Source organism: Oratosquilla oratoria, chromosome 39 (genome assembly GCF_046742065.1).
Source record: "Oratosquilla oratoria isolate Oo_2021 chromosome 39, ASM4674206v1, whole genome shotgun sequence".
NCBI lineage: Eukaryota > Metazoa > Arthropoda > Malacostraca > Stomatopoda > Squillidae > Oratosquilla > Oratosquilla oratoria.
Genome location: NC_134815.1, coordinates 46064094 through 46087427, shown reverse-complemented (window position 1 = coordinate 46087427; position 23334 = coordinate 46064094). Strand labels below are relative to the sequence as shown.

Below are 23334 nucleotides of genomic sequence, written 5' to 3'. Positions count from 1 at the left end.
CCCATATTTCTGAGTGGCTAATCTATTTTTCCTATACTAGCATACAATGCAATGCAATAATAGAGCAACCCCAGATTTTTTACTATTGTGCTGAAAGTGTCTTCAGCTTGTATTTACATTATTCTAGGTAATCAATTATATTTATATTCTATTTGTGTAAAGATTCAGATCAGTTCCGATAAGCGTCATCAGTTGTGTTGAAGCTACGGTATATGTTGGTTCTCTTTTACAGGCCAGCCCCGGGTTGTTGACTATTGTGCTGAGAGGTCTTTCTTCAGCCTGTTGTACTTACATTACTGTGTAATTAATCATATTTATATTTCATTCATGTAAAGATTCAGATTAGTCCTGATAAGCATCACCACTTGTGTTGAAGCTATAGAATGTGTTGGTTCTGTTTTACAGGGCAGCCTCAGGTTGTTGACTATTGTTGTGCTGAAAGTGCAGCTCTAGCATCCTCACAAGTTGAATCTTCACCAAGCTATTTCATTTTTGTTGAGTTGAACGAGGAAGGGAAAACTGTATCTCCTGAAGAGGCCAAAATGGTAGGTAGTTAATGTATATTACACTTTATAATTTTTATTGTACAGTTCCTGACATTACACTGACACTTTAGAAGGAAAATAACCCACAAGAGGAGCACAGCCCCTATCCAATACCTATGCCTAATGGATGTGTAAATTACCACAACCTCCCAGCCCCACCCCCATCTGGAGGTGTGGCCCTGAGAAGAGGCTTGTCCTTGGTATTGGGAACAAGCCCAGAGACTCAATATCACTCTCATTTCCTTCCATCCTATCTTTCATCTCTCTCTCTTTTTTTCACAATCAGTCAATCTGTTGGTCCATGTATCTCTTACCAAAGACCCACAGCTCCCAGATAACTGGCAATAGCTATTCAAGGAGGAAATATTGTGTTGTTGTTTGGTTATGGTTAAGTTGGGGCAGTGCGAGATGAAGTGTTTGATGTCTTCTGTGTGAAGGTTGAATCTGGGGCAGTTTGTTTCTGTAGCCAGTCCTATTCTGTGCTGATGTTATTGTCCTAGTGCAAAATGGTAAACTGAATGCATTTGCACATGTGTGGTTCCTGCTTCTCTATGGGGAGGGGGGACATTTTATGTGGGGTTGATTTAAAATTTCTGGTGTGCAGTGATTGGCCATTATATGACACATAGGCATTTCTACTGACCAGATAATTGGCCAGCCATCTTTTGGTATTATCATCCATGTTTGTGAGATTGTGATGGGGGAATGATATTGAAAGCTTTTCTGTTTAGTGTTATGAGAAGTGTTCTGTGTGGGGGCTTATCAGAATTGATGCCATCAAAAACTCTTTATGTTAGGTTTATCAGAGGAGTGTTTGTGGAGTGTAGTGGTAACTGTGTTGTGATTAAGCAAGGGGGGTATGTGTTATGACAAGTTGTACTATGAGGCATTCTTTGACTTTGGAGGGGGTCCAGAGAAGTGTGATTGGGCGGTGTTATGTTGGAACTGTTGGGTCTGTTTGGTTTGGGGATGGTGATGATTTTCCCGTGCTTCCAGATGTTGGGTACTGTGTTGTGTGAATAGCTGTAGTTTGCAGTGTTGGTTAGTGCATGTATCTCGTGTAGTCCAAGATGTTCAAAGTGGATGTTACTTATGTTGTCTGGGCCACAGGTGGATGAGTGCTCAAGGTTATGAATTATATGTTTCGTTGGGTTGTCTATGGAGGGTGTGTAGTGTGGGTGTGTGGGGAAATCTTTTTTACATTGAATGATGCATTGGTCGTCAGGGTGAAGGATGAGATGGCTTGTCTGTGCATAATGATTTATGAATGTGTTTGCTTGTTGTCTATTTGAGGATAAGTTGACTTGTTGTGGTTATTGCTGTGTGAGAACATGTTGTGTTACTGTTGGATAGTGTAATGCTGTTAAGTGTCTTGTACAGTTTTTTTTATGTTTGTTTCATGATTAAATGTATTCGACAAACTTTTTTAGGGATGGGGGTATTGTATTTACGTGTGTCACATTGTCTGATGAGGTCTTGGATTTCTGGTGTGAAGTTTGGGCCATGTGATTTTCTGTTGCCTTTGGGGATGTATTTATTGGCTGCATTTAGTATGGTTGTATTGAAAGTATGCACAGCAGCACCTATATCTGTGATTGGTGTACTGTTTTGTGTCTCAGACTGTTGTTCTAACTCTTCAGTTAACCCCTTCCATACGGTGACGCCTACATAGACGTCATGAGGAGCAAGTGGGTACGCGAGGCTGCCATATCGGCGTCTTGATTATATTTATTGTAGTTGTACCTGCGTGACCCCCATACTCTGTAAACTGGCTTCATCATATTTTCTATGGTTATCAAAATTCACGGGTGAAAGAGAGAACAATCGATACAGCGGTGACTTTATTTTTTATAATGCGAGTATTATGACGCAACATCATACGTCTGGCAGCTAATTCTGCCCGCGAGATTTTGGCACTGAGTGAAGTGGTTAAAGTTCCCTAGTTTGCTCTCTGGTAATTGGTGTATTTACCTAGTTGTATTTTGCAGGAGAAGAGCTATGCTTGTAGGGACCCGCAGTTGTATCTTTCCGCATCTAGTTCTTTCTTAAAGTTGTGTATAGTTTTAGTACTCACCGTTTTCTCTTTCAATTTATTCCACGTATCTATCACTCTATGTGGAAAGCTATTCTTTTTCAGATCTCTTCTGTAACTCTCCTTCTTAAGTTTCTTCTTGTGTCCCCTTTTATTTCTTCTGTCCCATTTAAGTAGATCATCCCTGTCAAGGATTTCCATCCCTTTCATAATTCTATACATGGATATCAAATCGCCTCTTTCTTTCTTTGCTCCGGAGTTAATAAGTTTAGTTTGTCCAATCTTTGTTCGTATGTCAACATGCTGAGACAGTCAACAGCGTGGACAAGACTGGCGAGACACAACAAGGGAAGATACTGGGTGATGCACAGCCAATCAGCTCATGGGATAAATCCACTCGTGCTGTCATTGGTCGATGTCATGCCAGGAACCAATCACATGCCTTGTATGAGTGCCCGTGGCATGTACAAAGCCTCTGAGTCAACTCATCTCTTTGTTTGGCATGCAGGGAAATCTTCTCTCTCGCGCATCAACATGAAACAACGCGTCTTTCCGCAATATGGCTGTATTTTTTAATTTTTATTTTTTGACGAATTTTTTTTTATTAATATTTTGGAAAAACCCGTGAAGCGCTGAAACCGCAAAATGTGAAGCACGAAGTGGCAAGGGAACACTGTATAGGACCTTTCAGTTTTGTCTCTACAATTCCCATTATGTCAGGTTTCTTTATTGATATAATCATTCAATTTAATTAATCCTGATATCATACCATCCATATTTGTATATACCACTTTTAATTTTTTCTTCTCCGCTCTTTTTTTGGTTTAAGTTTCCATTTTTCTGATGTACCATTTTCTCAGTCTCAGATCACTCTCCAAAAAAACTCGTTTTTTTCCGTCTCCATTCTTTTCTTTTTTTTTTCCTTAGCCTCACTTCTCATTTCCATATCTTTCTCTAATTCCTCGGCATTCATTTCCTTTTTTATCCATACATTTTTGTATTTTTCACTGCTAGTTGTGGCACTTTTGATAGTACTTAGTCTGCTATCATGTGTTCTTAGTTTGATTTTCATTGGTCTGTGATTTTTTTTCTTTTGAGTATGTACCCATCCTGTGTACGTTATCGATTTCTGTATCTAAAATTTGTCCTTCTTCTTGGACCACTTTTAGAATCTCCTTCGCATTTCTTTCTCTTCCTTTTCCCTTTGTATATGTGTCTGTGGGCAACTGGAGTGTATCGTGTTTTGGTGGTGGTGATGATTGGAAAGTGGTCAAATCCATGGGCTCCAACCACTTTCCTTGAAGTTGTGGTTAGATGGGGAACAGAATGTGACATCAGTAGAAGAGGAGCTACAGAGGGTTTGATGGGGGATAATGTGTGATTATGGGTGTTGTTCATGATGATCAGCGAGTCAAGTGGTTTCTGCAGATCAAACCCTATATGTCGGGATTGTTGACATACCAGGCCAACGACCTGGCATTGAAGTCATCACCTAGGATAAAGTTGGAGATGGTAGCAAACTAGTTGAGGATGGGTGTAAAGCTATTTGGAACTGTGGGGGGTGATTGGAGGAGTGTACATGTTAATTTTTGTAATTGTGGATTTGTTACCTGTTCAGATTTGGATTAATTTGGCTGCTGTGGTGTTGTATGTGGTAGGAAGGAGTGTTTTAGTGGTGGTACTTGTGTCCACAAAGCAGATGGACTGGTGGATCAGGGTGATGAGTCCACTGCCATTGCTGCCAGTCTAGTCTTGCCTGATGGTGGTGAAATTATGAAATGTGGGTGTTGTTTTTTTAAGTGTTGTAGTTTTGTTTCATGTATGATGATAATGCCTATGTTGTGTTGTTGAGGAAGTGTTCGAGTTCATGATTTTTGTATTGATGCCATCAATGTTATGTTGTAAGATGTTGATGTGTGTTTTGTACATGTTGTAGGTTGCTGTACAGGGTTGGGGCACTGATGGGGGAGGGTTAAGATCAGGGTCAGAAGGAGGAGGAGAAGTGTTTGGGGAAGAGAGTGAGGGGAAGGGGTGGCAAAGGTGGGGGTGTGGGGAAGAATGCAGGCTGGGGGTGGGAAGGTGGGAGTGAAGTTATGGGTGGATAAATAAAATAGATCCAGATGTTTTTGTATTGTTTTTTGTTGGCAAGTGCAAGTGAGGTGGGCCCAGTTTTTGCATGAGTTGCACTGAACTGAGTCCTTTGTCTGTTGGCTTGAGGTGATAGGTTTGGAGCATGTTGGAAATTTGCATTTTGTTGTGGGCAAAGGATTGCTCTCTGCATTTCCAGCTAATAGTAGGAGAAGAGGGATGATTGCAGGAGGATCACCCCTCAGTGCAGAAAAAATGTGAAGGTGCATTGTTGTAAAAAGGGTTATGGTATTCACCTGGGTAACCAAAGCTGTTCCCAGGAATTGGTTCCACCTGCATAAGAGCTATGTTGTGGCAGTTTGGCCCCTAACTCTTGGGGTTGGGGGGTGGTCCCACAATGCAGACACTACCATTCCAGGATCCCTGTTGAAAGTTGTTTTGAGTGGGAACAGTAGCTGTATGAGAGTTTGCTCAGAGAGACCATGGGGACTGGTGCCAGCCTGTATTTACCTACTATTTACCTAGTTGTATTTTACGGGATGGGAGCTATGCTTGTTGTGACCCGTTTCGTATCTCTCCACGTTCCGTTTTTTCTTGGAATCGTGTATAGTTCTGGCATTCACTGTTTCACTGTTTGTTCCAGACATCGATCACTCTATGTGGGAAACTATTCTTTTTCAGGTCTCTTCTGTAACTGTCTTTCTTTAGTTTCTTTTTGTGTCCTCTTGTTTCCCTCTTGTCCCATTTTGATAGGTCATCTGTATTTACCTAGTTGTATTTTACGGGAAGGGGAGCTATGCTCATGGTGTCCCGTCTTCATATCTCATTTTATCTAGACTGTGTATTGTTTTTGCACACATCACTTTCTCGTCTAACTTGTTCCAAGAGTGAAGCAAAATGGTGCTGTATCTTGCTATATTGCTTCTGACCTGGGCAGTGGGTGGGTAGGGGTTGGGGTATGACCCTTCATCCACAAGAAGCAAAAATCAATCCATTGCTAGTCTCATGCAGAAGACCCATGGCCTTCATATAACCAGCAACAGCTTTCAAGTGGGTCAACAAGTCATTCAGGGAAGATATATTGTGTTGCTGTCTAGGGACTGTCAGTGTGGTTGTAGTACGAGGTGTGTACTCAGTATGGTGGTTGCACCTGAGGCAGCTTGAATCTGTGGCCAGGTCAATTCTGTGTGTATATGTTTTAATCCTGGATGGTGTCATGAGTGTATTTATGCCAGTGTGGTTCATACCAGATGTAGGAGGGATCCCTCTGTGAGTTCCATGTCTGGGGTTTGTTAGCAGAGTACTGAGCCCAGTGGTCTGACTTGGAGGGTTTGTTTAGTGATCTGAGTGTGTATGTGCCTCCATGTGAATGCCCTGTGTGGGACAGGTGGTAAGTTGTTATTGAGGTTTTTTTTTTTTTTTTTTTTTTACTTTGACATATATACCATAACATTAGTGACTAAATAAATAATTGTCATGTTACACTGAATCGTTATTTCTCATCATGAAATCATAATGCAACCTACCTCTTCATTGATTATGAAATAATATAATTCATAATTTTATTTGATTATTTCTAAATTAAAAAAATATTCTTTTACAGCTTGATGAGGACCTGTGTGAGAACCACTTTGTCTATAACTCATTTCGTGTGAAGGGTGCCATTGCACCTCCCACTGTGTATACAGTCAAACCAGGAACATTTAGAGACCTTCGAACCTTACTATTGGAAAACACCCAAGCTGGTAGCAATCAGCTGAAGATCCCCAGAGTACTGCACAACTCTAAAGCTCTTCAGTTCCTTTTGGATAGATTGATTTAATGATAATCATTGTTCAAAATGGTCCTTTAATTATTCTTTTATCACTATAGGAAGTTTTCAAAGGGTTTAGATTATAAGGAAGAAAAAAAAATGTTAATTATTGAAAATTTTATCTTATGTGTAACTTAATGTTATGCTTTCCATTAAAATCTCTGAGGCTGAAAGAATTATTTATGATGCATTTGTTCTTTTAATTTTCCTAATGTACCTCATAAATCCCCCATACTGGGATATTGTAGATACGCACGAATCCACGCGCAGCGCCACTGTCAACCATGTACTATGGGGAGAGGGTGGGGGAATATCAGATCATTTTTTGGTGGAAGGTAAGCTGAGAGTGGAGGATAGATGGAGAAAGAGGAAAGGGACAAAAGGTAGGGAGGTTGTTAGAGTGAACTCCTTGAATGAAAAGGAAAAGGAGGAGTACGAAAAGAAGCTGAAGGAGGAGTGGGAGGGAGTAAAGGATGGAGCAGAGATGGGTGTGGAGGAGGAATGGGGATGGTTCAAGGAGGGAGTCTTAAAGTGTGCAAGGATGGTGTGTGGAACAAGAAGGACAGGGGGAAATAGAAGAAAGGGTAGTGAATGGTGGGATGAGGAAACAAAGAAGGTTGTAGAAGAGAAGAAGCGAGCATTCACAGATTGGTTACAAAAGAGGACGGGGGAGTCATATGAGACGTACAAAGAAAAGAAAAGAGAAGTAAAGCAAAAGGTAAAGGAGGCAAAGAGGAGAGCAGATGTGAAATGGGGTAGGAGTATGACAGAAAATTTTGAAAGTAATAAAAAGATGTTTTGGAAATGCGAAGAAAATGAGAGTGATGAGTGAGGAGAATGGAGGAGAAATAAGGAAGGATGAGGTGAAGGCAGTTGTAAAGATGATGAAAGCAGGTAAGGCACCTGGTCTGGATGGATGCCATGCAGAATGTCTGAATAAGGGAGGTTCAGTGATGGTGGACTGGTTGGTGAGGTTATTTAATGTTTGCTGGAGAGAGGGTAGAGTACCGGAGGACTGGAGAAGTGCCTGTATAGTTCCTCTTTACAAGGGAAAAGGGGACAAGTGTGAATGTAGTAGTTTCAGAGGGATTAGCCTGTTAAGTGTAGTAGGGAAGGCTTATGGGAGGATCTTAATTGAGAGGATTAGGAGAGGAACAGAAGGAGTAATTGGTGAGGAACAGTGTGGATTTAGGACAGGTAGAGGTTGTGTAGATCAGATCTTTGTGGTAAGACAGATATGTGAGAAAGCTATAGGAAAGGGGAAGGATGTTTTTTGGGCTTTTATGGATCTGGAAAAGGCTTATGATAGGGTAGACAGAAAGGCACTGTGGGAGGTTATGCAGATTTATGGGATAGGAGGAAAGCTTCTGGGAGCTGTCAAGAGTTTTTATGAGAGTAGTAGAGCTTGTGTCAGGATTAGAAATGGAGAGAGTGAGTGGTTTGAGGTAAAGGTGGGACTTCGTCAAGGATGCGTTATGTCGCCCTGGCTGTTCAACTTATACATGGATGGGGTGGTGCAAGAGGTGAATGCTAGGGTAGTGGGTCAGGGATTGGAGATGGTTAAAGAAAATGGAGAAAAGTGGGAGGTGAGCCAGCTGTTGTTTGCGGACGACACTGCGCTTGTGGCAGGGTCAGAGGAGGGATTGAGGAAGATGGTGGCAGAGTTTGGGAGAGTATGTGATAGAAGAAAGCTAAAGATAAATGTAGGTAAAAGTAAGGTGATGAGATGTACAAGGGGTGAAAGTGGCAGTAGACTGGAAGTGAACATTAAGGGAGAGCGACTGGAGGAAGTGGATAGTTTTAGATACTTGGGTGCAAGTGTAGCAGGAAAAGGTGGAGTGAAGGTGGAGGTAGAATGTAGATTGAGAGAAGCGAGTAAATGCCTTGGTGGATTAAAGAGTGTAATGAGGAATAGACATTTGGGAATGGATGCGAAGAGGAGACTGTATGAAGGAGTGATTGTGCCAACAGCACTGTATGGGGCAGAAACGTGGAACATAAGAGAAGAAGAGAGGAGTTTGAATGTGTTTGAGATGAGGTGTCTGAGAAGTATGGTGGGGGTTACTAGGCTGAATAGAGTGAGAAATGAGGAGGTGAGGAGGAGAACAGGGGTGAAAAAGGATTTGGGAGATAGGGTTGATGAAAGAATATTAGGATGGTTTGGACACATGGAAAGAATGAGTGAAGAAAGACTAGTAAAAGAGGTATGGAAGGCAGATGTGGAGGGAGTGAACATGAGGGGACGTCCTAGGATGAGGTGGATGGATGGGGTGAAGGGGGCTTTGGGGAAGAGGGGAATGTCTGTTGAGGAAGGAAGGGAGAGGACGGAAGACAGAGGTGAGTGGAGAATGGTTGTATATGGATGATGTTGTGATTGCATGAGGAGGAATGGGCAGGGGGTGGGGTAGTATGTGTGAGTAAATTTTGACGCAGCCCGAAGGGATTTTCTCCCTGTCCTCTCCTTATATGCAAGGGGGGTCGCCGATTAAATGAAACGGCCTTGCTGTGGATGTGCTGTGTCTTGCGACACTGCTTCTGACCCAGGGCGGTGGGCAGGGTGCAGGGATGACCCGTCATCCAGGAGGTGCTCAGATGAGAGGGAGGGTGGGAGGGGTGTGGAGTGTATGTAGGGATGAAATGGGTGGGAGTGTTTTTATGCCTTTCCCTTTTTGGCTACCTCCCTTGTATGGGGGAAAAAGCCTTGGTATATGTATGTATGTATGTATGTATGCATTTGTTCTTTTAATTTTCCTAATGTACCTCATAAATCCCCCATACTGGGATATTGTAGATACGCACGAATCCACGCGCGGCGCCACTGTCGACCATGTACTGTTTACATCGCCATTTTTTGCGGCCCACTAGCTTTTGTTTAGCTTGGTTTGAATGCTTGCTGCGTTCAGCGCATGTGCAAGATATTCAAATTACCTTGTTGTTTTGCAAATGTATGCCCAATTCTTAAAATAGAAAAAAAAATTCAGCGATTTAAACGGAAATTTGGTTATCAAACTTTGCAACATAATTTTCCGAGTAAAAATATTAAGGTAAGGCAACACTAAATATTATTTTAATTTACATAAACATGTTTATCAACTTATTTTCTCCCGGAAATGAGAAGCTTAAGATCGTTGATCACTTGATGTTTGAGCTTAGGGTCATCACATGTAGGCATATGGTCATGCGAGAAACCATGCGCGGCGCCGATATTGCCATCTTTTGCGCCCCGTTGGATTTTGATTTTTGTTTGGCTTAGTTTGAATGCTTGGAGCGTTCAGCACATCCGCAGGGTATTAAAATTATCTTGTTGTTAGACAAGTTTATGCCCAGTTCTTCAAAACTTTACTAATTCTTGCCGGTTTCAACGCAATTGTTTATATTAGCCTTGGCAAATTAGTTTTCCGAGTAAAAGTGTAAAGGCAAGAAACTAAATCATATAATACTGAATGTAATAATGTTGTTTATTAGCCTCTATTCCACCGGATATGAGCAACTTAGAAATCGTTGGTAATAGCGCAGTTGTGCAATCTAAGTTTCTTGAAGCTTAGATGCCTATTCGACATATTGTTGCCATGGCAACGTGATAGGTTTCAGTAAGAACGGTGTAAGAGGAAAGTCCTGCATTGTTTTTGACATGCTCAGGATATTTTTGGACCCATAAAACCTGTGCATGGCAAGTTGCATGTCAGTTGGGCCCGCGGTTTGGATTTTATTGATTATTTCTAAATTGACAAAAGTTGCCATGGCAACGTGATAGATATTTGTAAGAATGGTGTCAGAAGAAGGTCCTGCAATGTTATTGACATGCTCAAGTGTTTTATTGACCCATAAAACCTAGAAATGCCAAGTTGCATGTCAGTTGGGCCAGGGGTTTGGATTTTATCTATGATAATCTGAAAATTGACAACTTCATGGTTGCCATGAAAAGGCAAATATGGTATGATGGAGATGTCTTGCATTGTTTTTGACATACTCATGTGATTTGTTGATCCTTAAAACCCAAGTACTCCGAATTTTAATAAAATTGGACCAGTGGTTTAGAGTTAACGTGTATTTCTTTATTGAAATCTTTACAAATGACCACCCTTAATTCTAACATTTTGCTATGGTGAAGTCCAGCCAAAAATGCAGGCTAAAAAAATAATTCAAAAAATCGTATCTCACTTATTTTTTGAGCTATTTCAAATTTTTTAAAAGCATTTTGTTTCTAATAAAATTGCCTTTCATATGCAATAATAATATAAGTTAAAAAAAATGAAAATTTTGTGCCCGTACCTAGATATTGACTGTATAGATATTTAGAGACCATAAGGGTACCCAAACAGACCAGAGCCACTAAGCATATGTCTATTAGAGACTACTATTCACTCATGGAGAAATGCGGAGATGTGTTTTTAATTTTGCTCTTCTTTCTGCAGCTTCTTTAAATCTATCCTTTACCAATCATCTGCCTCAACCTTTTCATTGTCCTATGCTTCTGTGGGGAGGGTTAAAATTTTTTACCACCATGTCACTATTTGTTAGAGACTACTATTCACTCATGGAGAAATGCTGAGATGTGTTTATTACCTTTGCTCTCTTCTTTCTGCAGCTCCTTTAAATCTATCCTTTTCCACTCATATGCCTCAAAACTTTCCATTATCCTGTGCTCATGTGGTGAGGGATAAAAATGCTACCACCATGTCACTATATGTGTCATAGAAAGCAGCTAAATAGGACAAAGTGAAGGAACTAGGTATCCCCTTCTGTATGTTTCTCTTGTGAAGAGTTGGTGCTATATAGGATCTGGCTCTACCACAACCTTGGTACAGTAAATAAGTCTTGGAATGCATGTGCATGAGGAAAAAGCAAGAGCCAAAAGAAGATTAATAGTATGTTTATAATGAAAAAAAAAAAAAAAATTGTTAGCATTGAAATAACTAAAAGGGAAAGGTGAATTTGAGGTTTGGATTTGGGGTTGGTAGGGTGTCAGAAGTGGCACAAGGGTGTGGGTGGAAAGGAATGGCTCAGTTACTAAAAAGTGAAATGTATCTGATTAACCAGTTTTAGTATGCTGATTGGAGCTGTGATAATTTTTTCCAAGGGAGGTAGCCAAAAAAATAAAGATACAAAATTCACTTCCATCCCCACATACTCCACTCCCTTCGCTCCTCCTGGATGATAGGTCAGAAGCAGTGTCACAAGACACAGCACATCCACAACAAGACCGCTTCATTAAATCGGCGAACCCCCCCCCTCTGTCCCCTCATGCAGAAAAAAAGAAGACAGGGATCCCTTTGAGCTGCATAAAATTATTTTTTCACTCATACTTGCTCATCACCCATCCCTCACCCACTCCCTTTCATGCATCACAGCATCATTCATACACAACCATTCTCCATTCACCCCTATCTTCTGTCCTCTCCCATCCTTCCTCAACAGACATTCCCCTTTCTCAATGCCCCTTTTACCCCATCCATCCATCTCATCCTTGGTCACCCACTCATGTTCACTCCTTCCACACCTCTTTTACTAATCTTTCTTCACTCATTCTTTCCATGTGTCCAAACCATCCCAATACTCTTTCATCAACCATATCTCCCAACTCCCTTTCCACCACCATTCTCCTCACCTCCTCATTTCTCACTCTATCCAGCCTAGTAACCCCTATCATACTTCTCAGGCACCTCATCTCAAACACATTCAAACTCCTCCTCTCTATGTTCCATGTTTCTGCTCCATACAGTGCTGTTGGCACAATCACTCCTTCATACAATCTCCTCTTAGCATCCATTCCCAAATGTCTATTTCTCATTACAATTTTCAATCCCCCAAGGCATTTACAGGCTTCTCTCAATCTACATTCTACCTCCACCACCACTCTTCCCTTTCCTGCCACATTTGCACCCAAGTATCTAAAACTATCCACTTCCTCCAGTCTCTCCCCCATAATACTCACTTCCAGTCTGCTGCCACTTTCTCCCCTTGTACATCTCATCACCTTACATTTACCCACATTTAACTTCAACTTTCTTCTTTTGCACACCTTCCCAATCTCTGTCACTAACTTCCTCAATCCCTCCTCTGATCCTGCTACAAGCACAGTGTCATCAGTGAACAACAACTGGCTTATGCTCCACTTTTCTCCAATCCCCGACCCATTACCCTTCCATTTACCTCTTGCACCGCCCCATCTATGTACAAATTGAACACTCAAGGCGACATAACACATCCCTGGCAAAGTTCCACCTTTACCCCAAACCACTCTCTCCATTTCTGCTCAAAATACATCCTTACCTTTTCCTATAGCTTTCTCACATATCTGTCTCACCACAAAAATCTGATCCATGCAACCCACACTGTTCCTCATCAATTACTCCCTCTGGTCCTCTCCTAATCCTCTCAATCAAAACCCACCCATAAGTCTTCCCAACTACACTTAACAAACTGATCCCTCTGAAACTACTACACTCACACTTGTCCCCTTTTCCCTTCTAAAGTGGAACTATACAGGCACTCTTCCGGTCCTGTCACTCTACCCTCTCTTAAACAAACATTAAATAACCTCACCAGCCAGTCCACCATCACTGTACATTCAGCATGACACCTATCCAACCCAGGTGCTTTACCTGCTCTCATCATCTTAACAACTGCCTTTACCTCATCTTTCCGTATTTCTTCTCCATTTTTCTCACTCATTTTCTTAGTGCCACCCACTGCAAGTACCTTTCCCTCCCTATCTTTCACATTTAGCAACTCCCTAAAATACTCTGCCCATCTTCCTCTTATTGCCATCTCTTCCATTATCATCTCTCCATCTGCACTTTTTACCTTTTCTTCTGTACTTGATTTGCCTCCTCTACCTCTCTTAATTTCTTTCCAAAACATCTTTTTATCACTTTCCAAAATTTCTGTCATGCTCTTAGCCCATTTCACAGCTGCTCTCCTCTTTCCCTCATTTATCTTGTGCTTTACTTTTCTTTTCTTTGTAGTTTACTTTAAGCACCTCCCTACCTTTTGTCCTTTTCCTCTTTCTCCATCTATCCTCCTCTCTCAACTTAGATAGCTCTGATTATATTTTTACCCAATTTGTTCCAGAAGTTTACACTTCTATTTGGAAAGCTATATTCCCTAACACTTTTCAAACAAATTTGCTTTTTTTTAGTGTTCTCACTGATTTCTTGTTGATCTGTCATCCCATACCAGTAAATTCTTATGGGATAGGAGGAAAGCTGTTAAGAGCAGTCAAGAGTTTTTACAAGAGTAGTAGAGCTCATGTTAGAATCCCAAATGGAGAGAGTGGTTTGAGGTAAAGGTGAGACTTTTCCAGGGATGTATTATGTCACTTTGGCTGTTCAATCTATACATGGATGGGGTGGTGCAAGAGGTAAATGCAAGGGTAATGGGTCAGGCATGTACGGAGCAGAAACATGGAACATGAGAGAGGAAGAGAGGAGTTTGAATGTGTTTGAGATGAAATGTCTGAGAAGTATGATAGGGATTACTAGGCTAGAGTGAGAAATGAGGAGGTGAGGAGGAGAATGGGTGGAAAGGGAGCTGGGAGATAGGGTTGATGAAAGAGTATTAGGATGGTTTGGACACATGGAAAGAATGAGTGAAGAAAGATTAGTAAAAGAAGTGTGGAAGGCAGAGGTGGAGGAAGTGAATATGAGGGGGTGTCCTAGGATGAGATTGATGGATGGGGTGAAAGGGGCATTACAAAAGAGAGGAATGTCTGTGGAGGAAGGACGGGAGAGGACAGAAGATAGGGGTGAATGGAGAAGGGTTGTGTATAGATGAGGCTGTGATGCATGAGGGGGAGTGGGTGGGGGATGAGGGGTGAGGAAGTATGTATGAAAAAAATTTGACACAGCTCGAAGGGATTTCTCCCCATCTCCTTTTCTGCATGAGGGGACGGAGAGGGGGGTCGCCGAAGTTATGAAGCGGCCTTGCTGTGGATGTGCTGTGTCTTGTGACACTGCTTCTGACCCAGGGCAGTGGACAGGATGCAGGGATGACCCGTCATCCAGGAGGTGCCAAGATAGGAAGGAGGGTGGAGGGGAGTGGAATATATGGGAAATGAAATGGGTGGGAGTGATTTCTATGCCTTCATCAGTTTCTAAGTCTCACACCTGTAGATCATTGCTGGCAGGATGCATTGATAGTAAACTTGACATTTGAGATATAGAGGTAGAGAGCCTCTCAGGATTTCATTACACTTACCACTTTCCAACCAATTGTAATGTCTTTTTATTTCATTATCATGATCTGTTTGTCATATGACTGGATACTCATCAAAATCTACAACTATCAGGTTGCATAATTGTGGCTGGACTTGTTTTTGAATAGGTTTAGGCATGAGGTATAGTGAAAGGCTTTATTTTGATTGACTTGCACCGATATTTTCATAGGTTTTCAAGCAAATATTTTAGTTATTGTTATTACAGAACTATCATTATTATTTTTGTTATTGTTATGATATTTATTTATTATCTATTATTGGTTTATTATTTTTCCTTCAAAATTTCAGTTACCTTAAATGCCGTGTGACTATGCATGATAGTCATATATTTATTGAATGATTATTATTTTTCACCTTCATGACCCTCATGGTGGGGGAAAAGAATAATGCTACCAAGTATTTCCACTAGTCGTAAAAGGCGACAAGAACAGGATGGGGACAGGACAAAGCATCCTTCTCCCTGTGGCCCCAAAGGGGACATTCCTAAAAAAAGCATAGAGATAAGAATCTGCAAGGAGTTTTACAACCAGAAACCCAAGGTTGTGTCTTTTAATGTGCATGGATGTGGTACAGATGAGAGTAAAGGGGAAGAAATAGGCTGTATGTCTGTGAGAAGAAAGATGGATGTGTTAGCACTGAGTGAAATAAAGTTGAAAGGGAGGGGTGAGTTTGATTTTCTGAGGGTCTCAGGAGTGAAGAGATAGTTAAGTTTGGTGGAGTGGAAAGAGGTTTCTTCAAGGTTAATGTGGATGAAGGTGAAACTGAGAGGGGAGACACGTGGGTTTTTATAAGTGCATATGGTCCTGGTATTGAGAAAAGTGTAGAGGAAAGGGAGGCTTTTAGGATAGATTTAAATGAGTGTATGGAGGATTTAGGGAGAAATGTCAATGTAATAGTATTGGGAGACCTTAATGCTACAGTAGGAAAGGAACCAGTAGACAGAGTGGTTGGGAAGTGTGGAGTTCCAGGAAAAACTCATAGTGGAGAGTTGATGGTAATGTGTCTAGAGAATTGATGATGTTTAGGAAGAAAGTCAAGCATAGGTACACATGGGGTGGAGTGGTGGATGGAAAGGTAGTAGATAGAGCATTAATGAACTATATAGTGGTAACTAGGAGAATAGTAGGAAGAGTTAAGGATATACATGTTCTAAGGGGAGAAAGTGGGGGAATATCAGATAATTTTTTGGTGGGAAGATAAGTTGAGAGTGGAGGATAGATGGAGAAAGAGGAGAAGGACAGAAGGTTGTCGGAGAATCCTACAACTTGCTAAGATCAATAAAAGTGGCATTTACATATTTGGACAAAGAAATGATTGAAAAAATATTGGTCACACTAATAAGGCCTAGACTAGAATATGCAGCAACATTGTGGTCACCCAGTACAAAAAAAATATAAAGAAAATAGAAGGAATCCAGAGAGCAGCCACAAAAATGGCTCCTGCACTTACAAACTTGTCATACGAGGAGAGATTGGCTAAACTGGAGCAAAGAAATGAGAGAGGTGACCTACTGACCATCTACAGAATCATGAAGGGCACAGAAATACTCGATAGAGAGGACTTGTTAAACTGGGACAAGAGAGGCACAAGAGGACATGGAAAAAAAATAAAAAAAACAGCTACAGAAGAGATCTGAAGAAAAACAGTTCTCCACATAAGAGTGGTGGACACTTTGAACAAACTGGACAAAGAAATAGTGTGTGCAAAAACGATTCATGAGTTTAAGAGCAAACTGTGAGATACAAAGGCAGGACACCACGAGCGTAGCTCCCATTCCCGCAAAATACAACTAGGTAAATATAATCGCTTCTTTGCATCCATTCCCAAATGCCTATTTCTCATTACACATTTTAATCCTCCAAGGCATTTACTTGCTTCTCTCAATCTACAATTTACCTCCACTCCATTCCTCCATTTCCTGCCACATGCGATCTTAAATACCTAAAACTATTCACTTATGTATATATATATATATACATATACACACACACACAAACCCCCACTTTTCATTCCTGTTTTTATATTCATATTATTGTAACTATTATAACTCCTGAAGATGACCCCTGACTGAGTCAAAAATGTCTCGAGTAAAGAAACACCCATCACTCTTTCATAAGTAGTATAGAGAGTACTTAAAAGGTAAGTTAAGAGTGGAGGATACAGGTGGGAAAAAAGGAATAGGGCAGAGGGTAGAGAGGTGCTTTGAGTAAACTGTTATGAAAAGGAAAAGGAGCAGAAGTACAAGAAGTTTATAGAAGTGTGAGAGGTGAAAGATTGAGTAGAGGAAGGAGTTAAAGGGGAATAGTGATGTTTCAAGGAAGTGACAGTGTTCAAAGATGGTAGGTGGAACAAGGAGAATGGGAGGAAATAGAAAGGGTAGTGAGTGGTGGGATGAAGTGAAGAAAGTAGTAGAAGAGAAGCAAGCATTCAGGGACTGATTGCGAAGAACAAGATTAATAGGCAAGGTAAAAAAAATATAGTTATTACAATATGTATCCCTTGGGGGATTAAAAAATGTAATGAGAAATAGACATTTGGGAATGGATGCTAAGAGAAGATTGTATGAAGGGGTGATTGTGCCGACAGCACTGTACAGGGCAGAAACATGGAACATAAGAGAGGAAGAGAGAAGGAGTTTGAATGTATTTGAGATGAGATGTCTGAGAATTATGATAGGGGTTACTAGGCTAGATAGAGAAATGAGGAGGTGAGGAGGAGAACAGGGGTGGAAAGGGAGTTGGGAGATAGGGTTGATGAAAGAGTATTGGGATGGTTTGGACACATGGGAAGAATGAGTGAAGAAAGATTAGTAAAAGAAGTGTGGAAGGCAGAGGTGGAAGGAGTGAACATGAGGGGGCATCCTAGGATGAGATGGATGGATGGAGTAAAAGGGGCATTACAAAAGAGGAATGTCTGTTGAGGAAGGACAGAAGATAGGGGTGAATGGAGAAGGACTGTGTATGGATGATGCTGTGATGCATGAGGGGGAGTGGGTGGGCGATGGGGGTGAGGGAGTATGAGAAATAAATTGATGCAGCCTGAAGGGAGGGATTTCTCCCTGTTTTCTCATTTGCTGCATGAGACAGAGGGGGTCGCCAAATTAATGAAGCGGCCTTGCTGTAGATGTGCTGTCTTGTGACACTGCTTCTGACCCAGGGCAGTGGACAAGATGCAGGGATGACCTGTCATCCAGGAGGTGCCAAGATAAGAGGGAGAGAAGAGGGTGGAGGGGAGTGAAATATGTAGGGGATGGAATGGGTGGGAGTGGTTTCTATGCCTTTGTCTTTTGGCTACCTCTCATGTAAGGGGGAAAAAGCCTTTGGTATATGTATGTAAATATATATATATATATACAAATGAAGCAAAACAGAGCAAATGTAAAATAGGGGGAAAGCTTGACAGAAAATTTTGAAAGTAATAAAATGAGGTTTTAGAAGGAAGTTAAGAGAGGGAGGTGAAACAACCAGAGAATAAAAGGTAAAAAGGCAAAGATGAAGAGATGATGGGAAAGGAGATGGTAAGGGTAAGATGGGCAGAGTATTTTAGAACTGTTAAATGTGGATAGGGAGGGATTGGTGATAGCTGTGGGAGGTGCTAAGAAAATTATGGTAATGGGAGAGGAAGCTGGAGAAATGAGAAAATATGAGGTCCATGTAGTTTTGAAAATGAGAGCAGGTAAGGCACCTGGGTTAGATGGGTGCCATGCAGAGTGCCTGAAAAAAGGGAGGTACAACAATAGTGGACTGGCTAGTGAGGTTGTTTAATGTGTGTCTTGGGAAGGGTAGAATGCTTGAGGACAGGAAATGCCCATATAGTTCTGCTGTACAAGGGAAAGGGGGACAAATGCAGTTAGGAGAGGAACAAATGAAGTAATTGGTGGGGGAGCAGTGTGGGTTTGGGAAAGGCGAGTTGCACAGATCAGAATTTTTTGGCAAGACAGACAAGTGAGAAAGGTTTAGCAAAATATAAGGTTTTTTGGGCCTTTATGGATTTGGAAAGGACTTGTGACAGGATAGACAGGAAGGCAATGTTGGAGGTACTGCAGATATAAGGGATTGGGGGAAAGCTTTTAAGGGTAGCATGAGATTTTCCAACATTAGAGCCTGTGTTAGAATTGGAAATGGAGATAGTGACTGGTTTGAGGTAAAGGTGGTGATGTGAAGGATATGTCATGTTGCAATGGATGTTCATTGTGTACATGGATGGAGTGGTGCAGGGGACTTGAGATGGTTAAAGAAAATGGAGAAAAGTGGGAGGTGAGACAGCTGTTGTTTGCTGATGATCTATGCTTGTGGCAGAGGTGGATGGAGTGAACTTCAGGGGACAACTGAGGATAAGATGGATGGATGGGGTGAAAGGGGCTTTGAGGAAGAGAGAAGGCAAGAGATTGGGTGAATGTCTGTGTATAGATGATACTGTGATGGAAGGGAGGGGACAGGGAGTAGTGTTTATGTATGAATAACTTGATGCAGCCCGAAAGGATTTCTCCCTATCTTCTCCATTTTCCACACGAGGGGACACTGCTGATTAAGTGAAGTGGCCTCGCTGCATTACTTCTGACCCAGGGTAGTGGATGGGAGACAGGGATGACCCTTCATCTAAGAGATGAGGACGAGGATATTGTGGAGGATGGGGGTACCTTTGGACTTTGCTACCTCCCTTATAAGGGGGAAATTGCCCTTGGTATACAAGTTGATAGCTAGCTATTCAAGCTATTGTTTTTTACTGGCTATCTCTGGTTAGGATAGGAAGTGGTCTTTAGTCTGAAATTTTCTCCATATCTTTGCATTCTTGCCACTTTGCTTTTTTAATAGTTTGTCTTGTATTTTGTTCAGTTTCTGTCGTAATCTTTATTGGGAAGGAGTTTGATGGAATGTTATGTATGGTTTTTCCAGTTTCATTATGTCACAGGATGAAGCTTTTCGGTCATGTAACATGTTATGATGTTGATATTGCTTGCAGACAAGCAATTCCATCCCTATGAACTCATGCTGCTATCATACTACAACTTGTATTTTGTATGTTGGTTTAGTTAAGAGTATTTATAGTTTGGTTGTCTTGCCCACTGGTGGCATAATTGGGAGTGTATTGGTCTCGCATTCACTTAGTTGTGGGTTCTAATCCTACTTTCCTCCAACAGTCCAAGTGCAGAGAGCAAATGTAACTCCTGCCACAGCTATGTGCCTCTTTACACACTCCTCACCACCTAAGAGTCAAGTTTTCTTTAAAAAGTTGTGGAGAAATGATAGATATCAGTATCTGGTCAGCCAGTTGGTATTATGGGTAGTATGTACTTAATTTCTCATTTAAATTTCTATTCTGGCTCCTTCATAATATCTATTTCTAATGACACTTGTCATTCCCCCCAAAACATTTACTTTGTTTCTATAACCAAATCCCATTCATTGCTAGATGTGACCTCAAATAATCTATCCACTTCCTCTAGCCTCTTAAGACATACCTCTAAATCACTACCTCCCCTACCCTTTGTAAATTGTGCCACCTCAATTTTCTATCATACCCACATTTACTTTCAATTTTCTATCATATACCTCACACAATTCCATCACTACCCACTTTAGACCCAGCCACAAACAATATCATCAGCAAACAACTGGTTCCCTTTCTTCCACTCTGCCTGTCACCCTTACATTTACCTTCATTACTTTCCCATCAGTGTACACATACCTCATATACAACCCTTTCAGATCACTCACCATTTCCAACCTTAACTAAATCTCTACCACTCACATGAAGGCCCACCAACTCCCATATATTTACACTACCTTCCTGTCTTACCTTGTCATAGGCCTTCTCCACATCAACAAAAGCCCTCACCACCCAAACCCCTACCCTTGCCTAAAAGTACTAGTCTTGCAAAGCTTTGATCCAAATACCCATTCTACCTTTCCTAAACCAAGAGTACTACTCAATTACTCCTGTTCCCCTCCTAATCCTCTAAATCTACACCCTTCAACTTGCCTTTCCAACTATGCTCAACTGGACCCTTCTTTAACTTTTACATATCTAATACCCTTTCCTTTGTAAAGTCCCAACACTAATTCAGTCCTCCAACTACACATACATATGCCAATGGCATTTTTCCCCTTACAAGGGAGGTACCCAAAGTCAAAGGCATAAATCCACTTACACCCCATTTCATCCCCACATACTCCACTCCCATTCACCACCCCTCCTTTTAATGGTAGCTCCTGGATAACAGGTCATCCTTACATCTTGCCCACTGCCCTTGGTCAGAAGCAATGTAGCTAGACACAGCACATCCACAGTGAGGCTGCTTCATTTAATAAGCAGCCCCCCCCCCCAGCTTGCAGAAAAGAGAGGATTGAGATATACCCTTTTGGGCTGCATTAAAATAACATCCCTCACCTCCCCCCCCAACTCTCTTCCATGCATCATATCATCATCCATACACAACCATTCTCTACTCACCCCTATTGTTGGTCATTCCTCTTTCCCAATTCCCCTTTTACCCCATCCATCTAATCCTTGGTTGCCCACTCATGATCACTCCTACCTCTTTTACCTAATCTTTCTTCATTCATTTTTTCCCTATGTCCAAACCATCACAACACGTTTTCATCAACCCTGTTTCCCAACTCCCTTTCCATTCTTATCATTTGTCACTATCCAGCTGAGTAACCCCTATCATACTTCCCAGGCATTTCATCTCAAATACATTTAAACTCTTCCTCTCTTAGGTTTCATGCTTCTGCCCCAGTGCTTTTAGCCCAATCATTCCTTCATACAATCTCCTCTTCGTATCCATTCCCAAATTTCTTTCATTATTTTTCAATCCCCCATGTCTACATTCTACCTCCACTTCTCACCACATTCACATATCTAAAGCTATCCACTTCCTCCAGTCTCTCTCCCTTAATACTCACTTTTAATTTGCTGCCTCTTCCTCCCCTTGTACATCTCATCACTGTTTACCTCTTGAACTACACCATCCATGTATAAATTGAACAGCCAAGGCAACATAACACATCCCTGGTTTAGTCCCACATTTACCTTAAATCACTCAATTTCTAATTCACATGGTCTACTGCTCTTCTATAGATTCTTGACTGCTTTTAACAGCTCCTATCCCATATATCAGCAATTCCTCCCAGTCAAACCTTCTCCAAATCCAAAAATCATCATTAGCTTTTCCTAAAGCGTTCTCAAGATTGCCTAACCACATGACCCCCTACCTGTCCTAAACCTCCTGTTCCTCGCAAATTATTCCAATGTATCTTCTAACCAATCAATCAAAACCTTCTCAACTAATCAACCAACATCCCTCTGAAACCACTACACTTGTCCACTTTTCCCTTGTAAAGCAGAAATATACAAGCACTCCTCGTCCTGCCACCCTACCCTCCTTAAGAAAAAAAAAAATTACTCACCAGCCAGTGCACATCATTGGATCTTTTTTTGAGACACCCACTAACCCAGGTGCCTTACCCATTCTCAATTAAATAACTGCTTTGACCCCATATTTCCTACTCCATTTTCCTCATTTCTTACCTTTCCCTCCCTCACATTACCAACTCCCTAAAATACTCTGCCCATCATCCTCTTAATGCAGTCTTCCTTTCTCTCTCCATCTGCACCTTTTAACTTTTATCTGCTCAATTAGTCTCTTCCTTAATTTCCTTCTAAAACTCAAAATTGTCATACTGTCACCCCATTGCTTCCTTTATGTGCTTTACTTCTCTACTACACACCAATGTTAAACCTTATAGGCCCAAAATGTCCCCACCCAAATCTAAATGTAATGAAGTGGCCTTGGTATATATATTTATAAGCAACTGTTCCTATTTGGAAATCTTACATATTTTGGAGTTTATTGTGGTTTGTTCCATGAGGTGCACTGAGAACTAACTAGCTGTATCAGTGAAAAGAGTAAAGGAGAAGTACAAGAGAACCTGAGAGAGGAGTGGGAGGGAGTGAAGGATAGAATTAAGAGTGGGGGGTAATAGGTCAGGGATTGAAGATGGTTAAAGAAAATGGAGAAAAGTGGAACATAAGCCAGTTGTTGTTTGCTGACGACACTGAAATTGTGGCAGGATCAGAGAAGGGATTGAGAAAGTTAGTGAGTTTGGGAAGGTGTGCAAAAGAGAGTTGAAGATAAATGTGGGTGAGGTGAGAAGTACAAGAGGAGAAAGTGGCAGCAGACTGGAAGCGAGTATTATGGGAGACTGGAGGAAGTAGTTAGATACTTGGGTGCAGGAAATGGAGTGGAGGTAGAATGTACATTGAGAGAAGCAAGCTAATGCCATGGGGGTTTAAAGTGTAATGAGAAATAGACATTTGAGAATGGATGCCAAGAAGAGATCGTATGAAGGAATGCTTATGCTAACAGGAATGTACGGGGCAGGAACATGGAACATGCAAGGAGTTTGAACATGTTTGAGATGAGGTGCCTGAGAAGTATGGTAGGGGGTACCAAGCTGGATGGAGTGAGGAATAGAGGCGAGGAGAACAGGGGTAGGAAGGGAATTGGAAGACAGGGTTGATGAAAGAGTATTGGGCTGGTTTGGACACATGGAAAGAATGAGTCGAGAAAGATTAGTAAAAGAGGTGTGGAAGGCAGATGTAAAAGGAGTGAACATGAGGGGGTAACAGGGGC

At 41.4% G+C, this 23334-nt stretch overlaps 1 protein-coding gene across 3 annotated transcripts in view; it reads left to right on the top strand.

The window, feature by feature from the left end:
- The window catches only part of LOC143020396 (uncharacterized), a 54496-nt gene extending 47828 nt beyond the window's left edge, over positions 1 to 6668 (top strand). For all 3 annotated transcript variants that reach the window (XM_076176811.1, XM_076176810.1, XM_076176812.1), the window contains 2 exons: positions 406 to 545; positions 6269 to 6668. In XM_076176811.1, the coding sequence (XP_076032926.1) occupies positions 406 to 545; positions 6269 to 6487 (359 nt within the window). In that variant the 3' untranslated portion in view covers positions 6488 to 6668. The remainder of the gene's footprint in view (positions 1 to 405; positions 546 to 6268) is intronic.
- The last annotated feature ends 16666 nt before the right edge of the window (positions 6669 to 23334 follow it).